At 40.9% G+C, this 15,792-nt stretch overlaps 1 protein-coding gene across 5 annotated transcripts in view; it reads right to left on the bottom strand.

Annotated features, from left to right (window-relative positions):
• Nucleotides 1–1,007: 1,007 nt before the first annotated feature.
• Nucleotides 1,008–15,792, bottom strand: part of LOC134792758 (GATOR complex protein Iml1) — a 44,966-nt gene continuing 30,181 nt past the window's right edge. For all 5 annotated transcript variants that reach the window (XM_063764062.1, XM_063764064.1, XM_063764065.1 and 2 more), the window contains 8 exons: nucleotides 14,919–15,117; nucleotides 13,756–13,861; nucleotides 12,989–13,213; nucleotides 9,177–9,337; nucleotides 8,312–8,480; nucleotides 3,706–3,937; nucleotides 2,279–2,378; nucleotides 1,008–1,274 (listed from right to left, as the gene is read on the bottom strand). In XM_063764062.1, the coding sequence (XP_063620132.1) occupies nucleotides 1,071–1,274; nucleotides 2,279–2,378; nucleotides 3,706–3,937; nucleotides 8,312–8,480; nucleotides 9,177–9,337; nucleotides 12,989–13,213; nucleotides 13,756–13,861; nucleotides 14,919–15,117 (1,396 nt within the window). In that variant the 3' untranslated portion in view covers nucleotides 1,008–1,070. The remainder of the gene's footprint in view (nucleotides 1,275–2,278; nucleotides 2,379–3,705; nucleotides 3,938–8,311; nucleotides 8,481–9,176; nucleotides 9,338–12,988; nucleotides 13,214–13,755; nucleotides 13,862–14,918; nucleotides 15,118–15,792) is intronic.

Raw genomic sequence — 15,792 nt, 5'->3', positions numbered from 1 at the left:
TGAGGAAAATAAGTCTAATGATATGCTATGTGTGATATATATGCATTCTTTTTGTACGTGCCTTTAAAGACACTTTAATATTTCGTAGTTATGTAATGTTCATAAAAACTTTTTAAAACGCACAATTTCCTCATAGGGATTTTAACAAGAGCATAATAACGGAGTTTGTTAGTGAAACTATTTTTATACTATTTGTGTAAGGTTTATTAAGCAATAAACTTTTCTTCCATAAATATTTGTTTGAATTTGCAGCAAAGTAGGTACCTACCCAAAGAAGTACTCGAAGCAGAAACACAGATCTCGGCGACTACAAGCATATCGCGGTCACCACTCATGGGCGCTCCCATACTGAATAATTTAGCATGAGAACGCGACCGCCCTGTTACTCGTGTAAATTAAAAATATCTACTTATATTCCACCTATTTGCGTCTCACAAATGCTTAGTGCGAGAGTGAGACGCAATGCACATTGGACCAAGAAATTGGACAGGGTGAAATACCAACCTTAGGGATGAACATGAACTGGTTAACTATAAAATGGTGTAGGACTCAATGCTTTTAACCTTTTGAACGCCAGACCAAGAAGGAATATGCCGTGCCCCAGACGCCAGGCGATTGCGATTATTTAAGCGAAATTGAACTTACGGAGTCCCGCGTAAGTTCCTATTGCATTGGCGAAGCTGTCGGCTGTAGCCGTCTTTGGCAAGACTTTCCCCTGACGGCCACAGCGGACTATGGCGGTCAAAAGGTTAACGTCGTAGCATTTTACAAGTAAAATTGTATGTGGGTTGACCTCGCGCTTTTCCTAAGCTCTTCATAATATGGCGTCTGTTTAATCTGGCGCTCGAAATAAACTACACATGCTCTAGCTTTTTTTTAAGGCGAGAGTTGCCTAGGTACATTTTTGGTAGCTTAAACTTAGAAACGATTTTTCAAACAATCAATCACTAGTTGAAGTTCCGAACTAACCACAGCCTAGTAGCTTATTGAATGATAATAAAACAAGATTGTATCGTAAAAAATGCTTATATTTAATAGATAAATATTTTTGGTTTCAATATTAAAAATAATTATTCTAAGTCAATTCCGTGGGCTTTCTCTTGAAGCGCCCAGCACTGATCCCAAAACTGGCTCAGTCGCTGCTCCTGGTTGGCACAGAAGTGTTTGAAGTCACGCAGCATTCGCGTTTGGAAGGCTTCGTCTCCGGTCGCCGGGTACTGCGACCATTTCCACTTCTTCGATATCATGTGATTCCAAGACCAAAGGAATCCCATCTGAAAACAAATATTGGACTTGTAATCATCAGTATATTTTGCGACGTGGGTGGGAAGTTATTTACGTTTTGGCAACAAGCAAATTAGCATTCTTGTGGATTTAAAATTACGCATGTGGTTATAGCATTAGAGTAAGTATATAGTTGAAATACAAATTTATTTTATGTGAGACAGCGTTGGGTGGTATTCAATCTGTCCAATGTGCATTACGTCTCGCTCTCTCATGAAGCAAAATGTGAGACGCAAACACACATTGGACAGATGGAATACCACCCTTACGCAACAGAGAGGTGACATTTATGCTCTTTGAAAGTTTCGGTGACAGAGTAGTCAACCTTAACTAAAGTAGGTACCCGGGGATAAATATTGCACATTAGTTTTTCGAAAGAGACGCGGTTAATTTCGGCTGCGTAGATGTGTCGTTTATGAGCCTAATTGGCGTTATGGGCATATTATCGATGGCAGAAGCTAGTGCAGTATTTATTTGATATGAAATACACTTCCACTGGACTCAATTTAAAACAAGGACCAGTAATGGAGTGACCTACACAGATCTACAAAGTTGGTAACTACACTTTGCATCGATAACGCTAGAGATAAAACAAATGTATCTCCATTTTTTGCTGTTAATGTACCACTATTGATAAGGCCAATTAGGGCTAGCGCCTATTCTAGATATAGGTACATGAAAATGGACTTCTATTGTAGCACACTTCCCTCTTCCAATGTTAATTACTTTTATTTTCATAATTCTACCCATTCCCATTTTCTTTATTTATTAAATTTATTAACAAAATATTTGGAAACCGGACTAGTGCAAATATGCACTAATTTAACCTTTGGGCTGGAAGGTGGAAGGTCAGATGGCAGTCGCTTTCGTACACCCTAGTGCCCATGTCAATTCTTGGAATCAGGTCGTTGAGCAGACTAGGCACCCAAGTGAGTACCAAGGAGGATAATAAACATATTGTACCTCTTATTTGGTAAAAGGTAACTAAACTTACTCGTCGACTATTGTCGTAGTCGTCTTTGTTCTTGCCGCTGACGTGCCGCGTTATGTAGGCCTCGTGCGGGCTGGGCGCCGCTTCTAAATGCACAGGATACCTGATAACAAATGTAATACATTTTAGAACAAGTGTGCATTGTACGACGTACTTTGTGCCCTCATGCCTCTGTGATAAGCGCGTAGGCAAATTCTACGAAGACGTAGGTAGTGGCTTGTTAAAAATATGTATCTTTTTCTTTCTCGATTCCTCACGAGTGAGGGGCACGACCAGTGCCCTGTTTATCAAAAAATTGTAACTTGTAATACAAGTGGAAATCCCTTTCTAACAAAAGCTGTCAAAAAGGGACTTCCACTTGTACATATTACAAGTTACAAGCTTTTGATAAACAGGGCACAGATGAGGTCGTTGTTTTGTGCACCAAGGCACGCACTCTAAACGATTTTTCGCCGTTATAATAATAGGTGAATTAATAATTAACAGCAATGTTTAGTCAAAGTGTTGTCTTCAATGAGTTCCTTTTGTTAGAATCTAACAAAAGGCGGGTTGTGAAATCACACCTTTGCTAGTTATCCCTTTATCAGAATCCCAGAGTGACCCCAAGTCCTCGAGAAAATGTGCACCATTTTGATACTTAAGCGTCGCGTAATAAAGTCAATAACTGCATGCACAGTGAAATTGACAACGATTTCACTTTTTAGGTATAAACACGTGCGTTGGTAATTTTGGCATTTAACTGGGCATTGGTGGACCTTATGTAGTTGCAATAAAGCTTAAAATCTGTCAGTTAATTGGGCCGTTGATGGTCGGAACTAGTTTGTTATTGTTCTGGCAATACTTAACCTGTCCGAGTACTGTTGTCAGTCAGGTAATTGTTTTCGCTGAACAAAAGGTCGCCAAGTTGACAATAGATTGCCAAACTATTTTTATACCTGCACAGGTATCTTTTTGTTTTTTCTACGTACAAAAATAGCACTGACACAATAGTGGAATGGAAACATAAAAAAGATGAAATCGTGCTTTTGAAATAAGTTTCACTTCACCCCTTCCAGCAAGTGAAAAAAAAGTGCGAGTCGGACTCGCCCACCGAGTGTTCCGTACTTTTTTAGTATTTATTGTTATAGCGGCAACAGAAATTCATCATTTGTGAACATTTCCACTGTCTAGCTATCACGGTTCATGAGATACAGCCTGGTGATAGACAGAGGAGTCACGTCACGTTTTAACCCTTCGGGTACGGAGCCCTAAAAAGGCACTTTTTGCTTCTTTGTAGTCCGTAGTAGATCCGATGAAACCCTCTAATAGCCACTATTGTACGTTGCTCGAGCTATCAAGTATGCACTGTCCATAGGTTACGGCGACTGCTTACCATCAGATGGGCCGTATGCTTATTTGCCACCGACATATAAAATAATATTGTATATCACCTGCTGGCGTTGAGCGGCTTGTTGGCTCGGCGCGTGCCCCTCGCCTTCTGCTCGCTCTTGACCGTGGTGATGATCAGTATGAACATGTTGCCGGTCACGTGCACGTACAGGTGGTCGCCGACGCCGGCCGCGTGCGACGTGCTTTCCACGGTGCACTTTATGAAGCCGAACCGGCCGACTATCGCCTCTTGGAAGAGGAATAGGCGCTCGAGCCAAGTGTCTTCTGGGAAACCTAGAGAAATAAAAGAGGTTAAAGTTTGTTGGGATATTTTCGTAAGCAAAGTGATTCCGAAATATCAAATGTTATAGTACGTTATTAAAATAAATTTTTGTTTCTCCGAATATAGTTTAAGAGTATTACAGGGGGCCTTTGCCTGTACTGCAGTGAACCAGCTACAAAATAAATAACAGAATTACCTAGTTACCAAATACGTATTTACGGAAAATGATAAAAATTTAATACTTAGCACAGGTAGGAATCTATTTTTGTGGTGAGTTGATAAGGTGTATTGTTGCCCACTATCAAGTGAGGTCGTGGTCAATTCTTATCGCATATAAAATCCCGATGCAATCAAACAATATTGACCAAATTGTGCCAATAAGGGTGGTATTCCATCTGTCCAATATCTTGATCCAATGTCATTACGTCTCACTCTCTCATTAAGCACAATCTGAGCCAAAATACACATTGGACAGGTAGAACACCCAAACGCAAAAGGTAGTGGCTACTTTAATGAATGAATGCAAATTTGATTTACATAGGTATAATGAAGATTTTACACATACTTTTACGTCAGTGCCACATCATAGCACATATTGCAGCCGGTTATTATGTCGCGTAAAATAACGGCTGAACAACATCAATAACAGGAAAATTTAGACCACAATAACACAAATTATGAAGCAAAAGGTAAATTCAATGCTGAGTTTTTTTGTACACAAAAAACTGTAATTTTGACTAGTAAAATAATATTTGCCCCGGCCATTACTTTCACCATGATTTACTTATATTATATGATTACCAAAATGGAAGGATAATACTCCTTGATCAAATAGATGTAGATGGAAAAGTGGTATTATTTTTCGAGTAGACTAAAAAGTTAAATGAAAACATCAATGACGAAAAAACAAACGCTTTATAAGCCGTAAATTCACCAACCTACTCGTTTCCTGATGTGTAAAGTATAAGTACAAGTAAGGTCGAAAGTGTGGCGAAGATGAAGGTATAGTAATATACCTAATGTGTGAATGTCGCGCCCTCGCCAGACTGAAAATGCAGGACTGAAACAGGCTATCTGGAACTGAAGGAATCCGAAGCGCTGCCCTTTGTAACTCTCTCCACCCTCTAACCCTTAATCTTTATAAATTAAATAGGTATATAAATACATAATTCCCTAATTATTCTAATAATTGGCCACGTGATCGTCTAGTCTAGTAGTTAGGACCCCTCTGAAGTGAACCGAGATACCCTAGATTCTTTAATGAGTAACAACTATATTTTGGACTCCAATTTTACTTTATTTTACCTAGATTATAAGCAAATGATTATGGTACTGAAGATATGTTTTATTATGTTTTTAAAGAATAATTTAATGATAATTTTAATTGAGTCACAGACACAGAATATTCAACGAATCTCTAGGAGAGGTATAAATGTTATTGATGAAATATTCAAATATAATATGAATTTAAAAATGTTTTTGGTAAAATCCTGCTACGCCTATTAAGCTCCCGGGGTACTATAGAGGCAGCACTCCTGAGGTAAGCTCATTTACTCCCTAGCATTTTAAGGATAATTATATTTAACTATCATCTTCTAAACGACTACCACCTCTATATTTCGATGCAGGTCTGGGAGCTCTTAGTCCGATAACAACATTAATCGGAGCACCTACCCTACCTCTTTAGCCAGGCGGGCTATGACCAACGCTCCGGAACCTATGCGTACCTAGATGACGACGAAGAGAAGCGCCAAGTATTCATCAGTCATCGAATTTACTTATCTTTTTTATATTCAAAAGCTAGGGATGCTAATCCCTTAATCCCTTTCCCCAGAGCTGATAATCTAGACAGAATTCCTAGTCCTCTAAATGTATAAACGAAGTACCGAGTTTATTTGCTAACTATACATGTTTTATGAGACTGAAATATCAAGATGAGCATTATTTCACTCAAAATTCCCAATGGACTACTCTTGTCTGCCAAAGGGGTCCCTAAAACAGAACCAATCTTCGATCCTTCCATCTCAGACTAGCCTGCACTCCTAAACCCAGCTTGATATTTAAGTATTTATGAAATACCATGAAAAATAGGTTGAACTACTCAGTACCTCGTCCCTACACCAGAAAACCAGAAATAGAAATAAAATTTCATAAAACCGTTAATGATCCCCATATAAATTAGAAAATAAGAAGATAGTAGAACCTTTACCTTTTAACCACTCGTATTTTAGGATAAAGAAACCATATTTTTAAACCCTTAAAGAGAAATATATATCAACCATATCAATTTTACTGACCAGAACTAAAAAGAACCCTAATAAACAACAAAATGAGTGTGTGATTCTACCCTAACCCTACCCATTGTCCCTGATCTAGTACATTCAAAGCATAGTTCGTTCTTACCATCGACCTAATGCTTTGTAATATACGCAAGTGTGGTCCCTACGAGAAACTGTAAAGTTCGGCAAGCGAAACCGAGAAGGCAACCTACAGGCCAGTGTATTTGACTCCCTCCTTATCGCCCGCGGGCATGGTGGATAAGAATAAGTCGCCCTATTCCGTGTATATAAGTAGATCAGTACCCTAGCACACACACGCACCAATCACGAGGGAAACTCTGCCGCAACAAAGACTAAGTGTAATATCAGTCACGACAGAAGTCTGTCCCCGCAACCAGCACTAGTATGAACCGGAGCACCGAAATATATAAATATATTTAACAGGAGACCTAGTCTCAATTACTGTCGACTTCAGTGGGCAGGATTTACACCCAATGACGCGCACGTGACGTCCCCACATCCATCTAAACAGGGGGCCTTGAGACTAGTGAGATAATTCGTCTCTTATGTTGATATAAAAGAGACGCCGAGTCCTCTCAAACTCGGAACAAAAGACTCCCAACCATCCAATCCTTTGGCACCGTTAGGTGGATTGAATGCTTAGCAGGACAAACTGTCAGTCCAAACAATGATCTGGTTTTAAAATAGCAAAATTACCCCATAGAAAAACACTAAGATCTCACAATATCAATTAACTATAAACAAAGTGAAATTCCCTTAAACACTGTTATCTATATTTAACGTTACGAGAATTTCTTCCCGCAAAATCAAACAGAGACACAATCCCAAGCCCCGGCTATGCAATGCAACGACATTGTCCCTGCATAACATGACGGCACTTAGAACACACAATGTAGAAAACTTCACAAAACTAACATCCCATACTTGGCAGTAAAGAATCTCTACCAAAATCCAAGTCTAGCGTTACGACGACATAGTCCCCGTAAAACCAAACAAAGACACAAATTCCAAGTTTAAATTTACCAGGATAATTCCAAGTAAAAACAAACACATAGAAAAAGTAGCAGAGAAACTTCACCTACCAGTATTACGTTACGCCCGAAAACCAGTGTCACTGTTAGTCCGTTGGTTGAAGAATGAATGAATACGCGACCCCTCCTTTCAGCCCTTTTATATGATTTTTTGCTAACTCAGACACGCTAGTTCAGACAGAACACCTGTGTCGCACCTGCCTACTTCAGACATTTCTTCCAAGAATTATGTCTGAAGTACAGGCGCACCTGCACTCTACCCCTAGTTCAGACACATTCACCTTGGAAATCATTCCTACTTTCAATGAATTATCTACAAAAATCAACCTTACATCTTTTATTTAAGACTTATTTTGGCCCGACGAAGTAGTTCAGACACGCTCTGTAACCCAGACATTTGATACTTTAGAACAAAAAGTCGTAACGACACATTATCTGTGTAGTTCTTGCGCTTCTCATTTAAGATTTACTTTTGATTGACTACGATTCCATCATAGCTTAGAGCCATCTATGAAATTTCTCACACAACTACTTAAACATTAGATGATTTGTTGATAACGCTTCAACGTCAATACGTAACTTGTTATGTACTTAATTCCCTTCGCGGTGTACAGATGGCGTTGTTTTCAAACGTTTTAACTTTGATATTTTTATTGGAATATGAATAAAGACTAATTCATTTTCATAATAAAGGCGTTTTACTACTTAAATGTTTTATATTTATAGATAGGGCTTACGGCTAGTTACACCTTGAGTGGCTTGAGTTTCACCATCGACACATGGAAATAGTCGAAAAAGCTCTTGAGTGGGCACAAGACAGCTCTTGAGGTGGCGATTGCAAAAAATCCCGTTGGATCGAAGTGTATATGCAAGGGCCCCCAAAACAATAAGATAAAATGTGTCGCTTAACTTCAAACTCGGGTAAATCCAATTGACCCTGTCAGCAAATATCTACCCTATTACCTTTTCTTAATACCAAAAACGCATAATCTGACAGATGGATTTACCCGAGTTTGAAGTTAGGCGACTCAAATAAGGTAAAGATATCAGTTACCTTCAAACAGCGCGTTTTTGTTCCTAAGCAGAGGTTCCTCGTTGAGCGGTACGTAGATCGGTCCGCGCAGTGGGTCCGATTTGAGCGTGAATGGCAAGGCGAGAGGGTCCGCTGGGATCGGGACCATCTGTAGCCGGCAGTTCTGAGCTTTGCGAGCCCAGCCAAAGATCTGGAGAAAGGAAACTAGGATCAAAGGGTAGAAACTACTTGGAACGTTACTGGTCGGCCGTTGGCTACATTGCATGATTTATATTTAAGGATACAAATCGGACACAAAAATATTATCAATGTAAAGCGATAGACTTTGAACGCAAACGGATGGTTAACTAAAATAATAGTAACTAAATTTAAAACCTTCACAATAATAGTTACTTTTTACCCAAGACAAAACAGATACGATACATGCATTTAGGGTGAGAGGCTATTTAATTTATTTGTTTGTGCATACAAATACATATCCCCTTTTGCCTCTAAACTGCTTGGCCATTTGGTTGCAGTATTTAATAAAGTTACATGTTACGCCAGCGATGGTTCTTAGATGAGTTAAATGTAAAATATTGTGGTTACTGCAATGTCTTGATACTCAAATCAAACATGTAAAGTACTGTCTGTTTTTATGATACTTACCAACTCAGCGACAATGTTCCCTGACGCGACGGCCCACTGTATACACATCTCATAAGCTTGGTCGGGCCTGAATGTAGCCTGGTAGCGTGCATGGCCCCACTCAATACGGTCGATCTTGTTGTTCACATCGACTTTTATGTAATGTCTTGATGCTGCATTAACCCCCAATGCTACAGCACTCTTCACGCAACGGAAAACCAAAGTTATTAAGTTACTGATTCTGTATTCCGTGACTCACCAGTTCGGCGACAATGTTCCCTGACGCGACGGCCCACTGTATACACATCTCATAAGCTTGGTCGGGCCTGAATGTAGCCTGGTAGCGTGCATGGCCCCACTCAATGCGGTCACTCTTGTTGTTCACATCGATATCCAGATGTGTGTTCTTGTAGAGTGGCACTGAGGACAATAATGGGAAGTTAAGTCATTTTTCTTCAGATTTTCTTAGTTGCTGCTCAAACGCGCCCAAATATTGTACATTTATATTGCTGCTGGAAACTCTTCAAACTAGACACGACCTTCAGCAATGAAGACGCCGACTAAGAAGAAGATTGCTGCTGTATGAAGAATTATGTAGAATTAGATCATTAAATTTCATGGACTGCTATTTTAAAATTGATCACTTCATGGTGTGGTTAGATTAGGTTTGACTCTTTCATGACGTGGCCAACCGATTATAATAACACTTTAAACTCTCGCGTTTTGTACACATATTTAATTACACAAACGGGTCTACCGCGATATAATTTCATTGTTTTTACCTTTAATTCCGACGTTTCAGCTGAGTTGCACCAGCTGTGGTCACGGAAAGACTGACGTCCCAACAAATGTCAACAGAGATATTAATAAAACACCACTAAACTACCCGAAATTAGTTTATAAAAATGTTCGGTGTAGACAAAGAAATTGCAGCTACCCGTTAAAGTTTAATGTTTATTGTCCACGGCACGACACGCAACACTCACAGTATCCGTACACTGGTCCGAAGATATATCCGCTGGTTTCAACATTTGAATCACTGGTCCCCAAGTAGACGATAATTTGTACCCGTCCTCTCGGTTGAAATTTTTAGGGTGTTTTTTAATTTCAATCGCCTCTCTCACGATCCGCGGATAATAGTGTCGCTCGTTGGAGAGGACTTTGGGTTTATGTAGCTCAATCCAGTGATTCGTTCCTGTTGTCAGCAAGTGCTCAGCTATTGCGGATTTGTTTACGTGGCGATTTTTAACAGCTGCAACTGGTTTCAGCTGGTGCAACTCAGCTGAAACGTCGGAATTAAAGGTAAAAACAATGAAATTATATCGCAGACAACCGATTATTTCCTGAAATTATTGCCACATCATGAAATGATCAACTCTAAGATCTGGTCACGACATAGTCATCAACAAATATTACCAATATTAGGATGGTGTAAGTAGAGTTAGACTGAGGTAAGACTGCAACGATTTTGATAGCACACGCAGTGCAAGTGTTATTCATACTTACGTCATAAATTCATAGAAGTTTGAAGTTTTAAATAACACTTGCACTTGCACCGCAAAATCGTTGCAGACTTATCTTGGTCTGACTCTACATACGTACTTGACAACTTTCTGCTATTTCCTTTATTGAATTAGTCAACATTCGTATTTTATTTTAATCAGAAAACGAAGAACTCTGCACATAAATTATTCGATGTCAATGAACCTGTGCTATCGGGTATATGTAGTTGTACCTAAGCGTTGAAAAGGCTATCATTTCATTAATTTAATTTAATAAAGTAATTACTATAATCAAATTGATATCAGTAACGTGCATTAAATTAATTATTGTATATACAAATTAACAAGCATGATTAAATGTAATGTGCTGTGATAACACATACACAAACTGAATTACGAAACAAGTAGAAATAATATTTACAATGTGGACAGAAAGGATTCTGATCATATTTCGACCTAGTCTCATACATAATACCAAAATTTTTCATCATGACTCGGTGCATGGTTTTTGACTGTGATGTAGCCATCATCACTCAATAGTGACCAATCTCAATATCGCTGTGGGTGTTCCAGCTTCGATCGCGCCACTACGTGCACTTCAACTCTTTTGTGGTGCGCGTGTCGCGACCTCTGCAGGGGACCATCGAGTGCGCCAACTTCTGGCCGAAGGGTGTCGTGTTTCGGAGGTTCCGGGGCAAACTGCCGAATCCGACACAAGAACAGCCGATTCAACGGAGCCACGCCGTTTTGTCGCATAAATAGTGTTTAGTTTTTAAGTTTATAACATATGTATGTTAGTCTGTAAGGTATTTGTAATATGGGCCTTGTTGCCTGACTTAAATTTTAAATAAAATAAAATAAATACATAAATAATACCGACTCAAGGCAAGACCATCAAAATGACAAGGAAAATGTAGTACTTATAGCAGCTATATTGAATGCCATCTAGTCAAGCTGCCAATACAGTTACACGATACGTTCTGTAAGTAATCGAATTTAAACGTCCACGTATCGTATTTTAGTACGTGACGCCCGCCCATCGTGACCGCTACTCACTCAAGCACTGTTAGTGCTTGAAAATGGAGACCTGGGCTCTCCGAAACGCGCGAGTGACTTAAATCCCGTGAGCGAAACCATCAAATTAGCTTAACGTTCTGTATGTATTTCCGTGTAGATGTAGACTTTAGGTAGTTGTTTAGTCGATGCTACTGACTGTTGTTATAATTGTCATTCTGCATCTGATCGGGTTTGGGGGTATCATACTTACTTACTTACTGCCGTGGCGCAGCGACCCGAAGTGGATCTTGGCCTCTGACACTAAGGAACGCCATGCTTCTCTGTCTAGCGCCGTTTCTGTCCAATCGACGGCACCGAGCTCGTTTAGATCTTTCACGACCTCATCGCTCCAGCGATACCTAGGACGCCCAACCGGTCGTCGACCATCCTGGACGGCCTGAGTACGCTCTCCAAACTGCTCGATCTTCACCCATACGGACCACGTGCCCGAGCCATCGGAGTCTTGAGGCTTTCGTTTCTCCTACTATGTTGGGCTCGGCCACCAGATCTTCGATTTCCTGGTTCCTGCGTATCCTCCACGAGCCATCTTCCCCGCGAGTGGGTCCCAGTATCTTCCGGTAGACCCGCCGTTCAGCCACCAGCAGCGCGTATTCCTCTTTTTGTGTTAGGGTCCAGGCTTCGCATCCGTACATCAAGATCGGTCTGATTATGGTCTTGTATATACGGAGTTTCGTGTTTCTGGTCATGGTTGGGGGTATCATAGACGAAAGAAATATAGTCGATTTAAGATTGGATACTAGAAACGGCATTTGAATCAAATAGTTCAACGACAGAATGGGGTTGGCAACTGTCAAAGGTTTGCATAGATGGCGCCATCATAGCTTGCCCCTTTTTCTATGAAATTTGGCTTAAAGGGCTGGCATTGTTGTTGTCTGTCCTAGGGCACCTTTTTTATTTGTAGCTTCGTTCTCGCTCATTAGCTCATTACATTATTCAAAGAGGTAACGGAACCTGAAGGATCCGGAAAAAACCGGGTAAGTGCGAGTCGGACTCGCGCACGAAGGGTTCCGTACCATAATGCAAAAAACGGCAAAAAAAACGGTCACCTATCCAAGTACTGACCCCGCCCGACGTTGCTTAACTTCGGTCAAAAATCACGTTTGTTGTATGGGAGCCCCACTTAAATCTTTATTTTATTCTGTTTTTAGTATTTGTTGTTATAGCGGCAACAGAAATACATCATCTGTGAAAATTTCAACTGTCTAGCTATCACGGTTCGTGAGATACAGCCTGGTGACAGAGGGACGGACGGACGGACGGACAGCGAAGTCTTAGTAATAGGGTCCCGTTTTACCCTAGGGTACGGAACCCTAAAAATGCCGAGATCGAGGAGTTAGTAGCCGAACCCAATATCATCGGCGAAACGAAATCCCACAGACTTGAATCTTCGATCACCTACTCAGAATGGGAGAGGATCGGGTTGACAAGAGGGCGTTCTGGGGACGACCGACTGATGGCTAGTACATATAGTTATTAAAATTATGCTACTAACTGTCGTTATCGTTGTCGCAGTGCATGTAGTCGGGGTCGATATTGTCGCACAGGAAGGCTGGCACGCCGGTGAGATCAGTTTGAGGGCTACAGCCGGAGATGTCTAAGGCGCCCGAGCTGGACTCGTGTGGCACGAGCGGGGACCGTGGCCCGAGGACTTCCACTTCCATCCACTCGTTCTCGAAGCTTTGGAGGTCGCCGAGGGGGCGGACGTAGTCTGTTGGGTCTGGGGGCAAAATTATACATTAGACGGACTGCAAACTGCTACAGGAGCTCGCAACCAGCCAACCAGCAATAAGGCAATATGGCTAAAATTGTTAACGAAAGTCGATGTCATACACAATGTTTTTCATCACACTTGTGAAAAAGTACATTACGAGAAATGTTTTAAATCGACACGAGTTGCGAATAACCTTTTTGCACGTGTATTGTACAACGTTTTACAGTACATATGGCCCTTTAAATTTTCGACATAGGCACGTATTGTGCTAATTTCCGCTCTAGGGCGGTAAAGTAGCGCCGTATGTACTGTAAAAACTATTTTACTTCTATATGTTCTATCATCTGAGGTGAAAAATTGTTTGTGCAACACGAGGCATAAGTTTTTGCACGCCGTGTCTTAGATTCTTTTGCTCGATACTTAAACACCAACTTTGTTTTCTTGTTACACAAAAAACTATTTTTAAACTGCTGTGAGTTAAGTCAGTCTTATTCAGGGTGCCACTGTAATTTGATTTTTATTAGTATATTTGTTTGTGTTTCTCTCACCTTTGTCTTTCTTTTGAGGCAGGATGTGATACATGTAGTACCCAACGACAAAACGCTTGGTAGTGTCGCCAGAAGCGTGGCATATCATTTTCTCTTGTAACATTTTCTGAAAAAGAAAACAAGTGTCAAACATTTTTACATACCTACATGTCGTCGATGTATTCTAAAGACGACCGGTTTTTGGCACAAAATGTGCAGTGGATAGAATTAATTGTACATTTTACTTCTATGTGGTAGATTTAAGAAGAAAATATTAAAATTGTGAGAAAGTATCAAAAACAGAGCGTTCATTCCAAGAATTACTTGGATGAGATCGGAAAGAAATTTAGAGAATGTCAAATGATGTCAATTTTACCACCATGATATGCCTGAAGCCAGTGTGGTGTGTATAAGATAGGTTATAAACATTTTATTAAGAGGTGGTCCGACGATTTGGGTTTCATCAGAAGACCTTGGTGAATAAGAGCGCCAGGATCTCTTTGTTTGGCAAGTTTACCTCCATGATCTGCGTGACCTTCTCATAAGTTACGCCTTCTACATTGGCCTGGAGCCAGTGTATGGCGTATATGGAGACGAAGGCGTGTGACGGCAGGCTCACGGTCTGCTGTAGGAAGCCCACGCCCAGCTGTGGGTGCTGCATGCAAGAGAGAGAGACAGAGAAAGAAAGAGACATGAAGTAAAATAATAATATGTACCTCCATTACCTCCATGATTTACGTGGCCTTCTCATAACTTACGCCTTACGCCTTCTACATTGGCCTGGAGCCAGTGTATGGCGTATATGGAGACGAAGGCGTGCGACGGCAAGCTCACGGTCTGCTGTAGGAAGCCGACACCCAGCTGTGGGTGCCGCAAACTCCTCAACAATCTGATGATCATAGCGAGACCCTGTTGAATGAGAGCGACAAAAGATTGATGGTAAATGTCAAGCACTCTTACCTCCATGATTTGCGTGGCCTTCTCATAAGTTACGCCTTCCACATTAGCCTGGAGCCAGTGTATGGCGTATATGGAGACGAAGGCGTGCGACGGCAAGCTCACGGTCTACTGTAGGAAGCCAACACCCAGCTGTGGGTATCGCAAACTCCTCAACAATCTGATGATCACAGCGAGACCCTGTTGAATGAGAGCGACAAAAGATGGTAAATGTCAAGCACTCTTACCTCCATGATTTGCGTGCCCTTCTCATAAGTTACGCCTTCTACATTGGCCTGGAGCCAGTGTATGGCGTATATGGAGACAAAGGCGTGCGACGGCAGGCTCACGGTCTGCTGTAGGAAGCCCACGCCTAGCTGTGGGTGCCGCATGCGCTCCACGATGTCTGCTAGCGTTGCAGTCGATTTCAGCTTCGGTTCTACCACGCTGTGAGATTGTGAGTTGATTTTTCAATTTGTGTCATATACTAAGAAAAAGTGACCAAGGCCTCCAGTGCCCCAGGCTGGAATCGAACCAGCGTCCTCTGCTATCGCGGCAGGTGCCTGTGCCATTCGGCCACCGGGCCACAGCGGCATAGGTCGAATTTTTCCAAGTATGTACATGCACTTCTTACTGAAGGCTTATGGCGCCCCCTGGCTGAATATTTTCTAAAAATAATTTAATTTGTTCTAATACTTTTAATACTGTTGAAAAGATGAAGTTGAAAGTACGATCAGCTATTGTGTCGGCCGCCTCTTATGTACTTACTTAGTAACCTTAGATTTCTTAGAACGTTGGAATTCAAAGAGGGTTTTATCGAAAAGGATAACTTTAGTAGCCACAGGTTTGTATGGCAGAGTTTATACATTTCTCCTGAGCCAACTGCCTATGAAAGTGTACCTAATTATTTGATCTCGACTGCACAATCAACTAATAAACAAATTGAACGAATTAATTAATAATAAATAAACAAATCAGTTAAGACTAAGCTTAGCATTTGATGCATAGGAAGCATTTTATTAGAGATTAAAATTGGTAGTTAGTGCGCAATACTTATGCATAACCCAAGAGCCCTAAAACAGAACCACAACTGTATAAAATAATTGCAAGTTAAACATCTAA

The sequence above is a fragment of the Cydia splendana genome, chromosome 8, assembly GCF_910591565.1.
Source record: "Cydia splendana chromosome 8, ilCydSple1.2, whole genome shotgun sequence".
NCBI classification, from domain to species: Eukaryota; Metazoa; Arthropoda; class Insecta; order Lepidoptera; family Tortricidae; genus Cydia; species Cydia splendana.
This window is presented reverse-complemented; position numbering and strand designations above follow the sequence as displayed.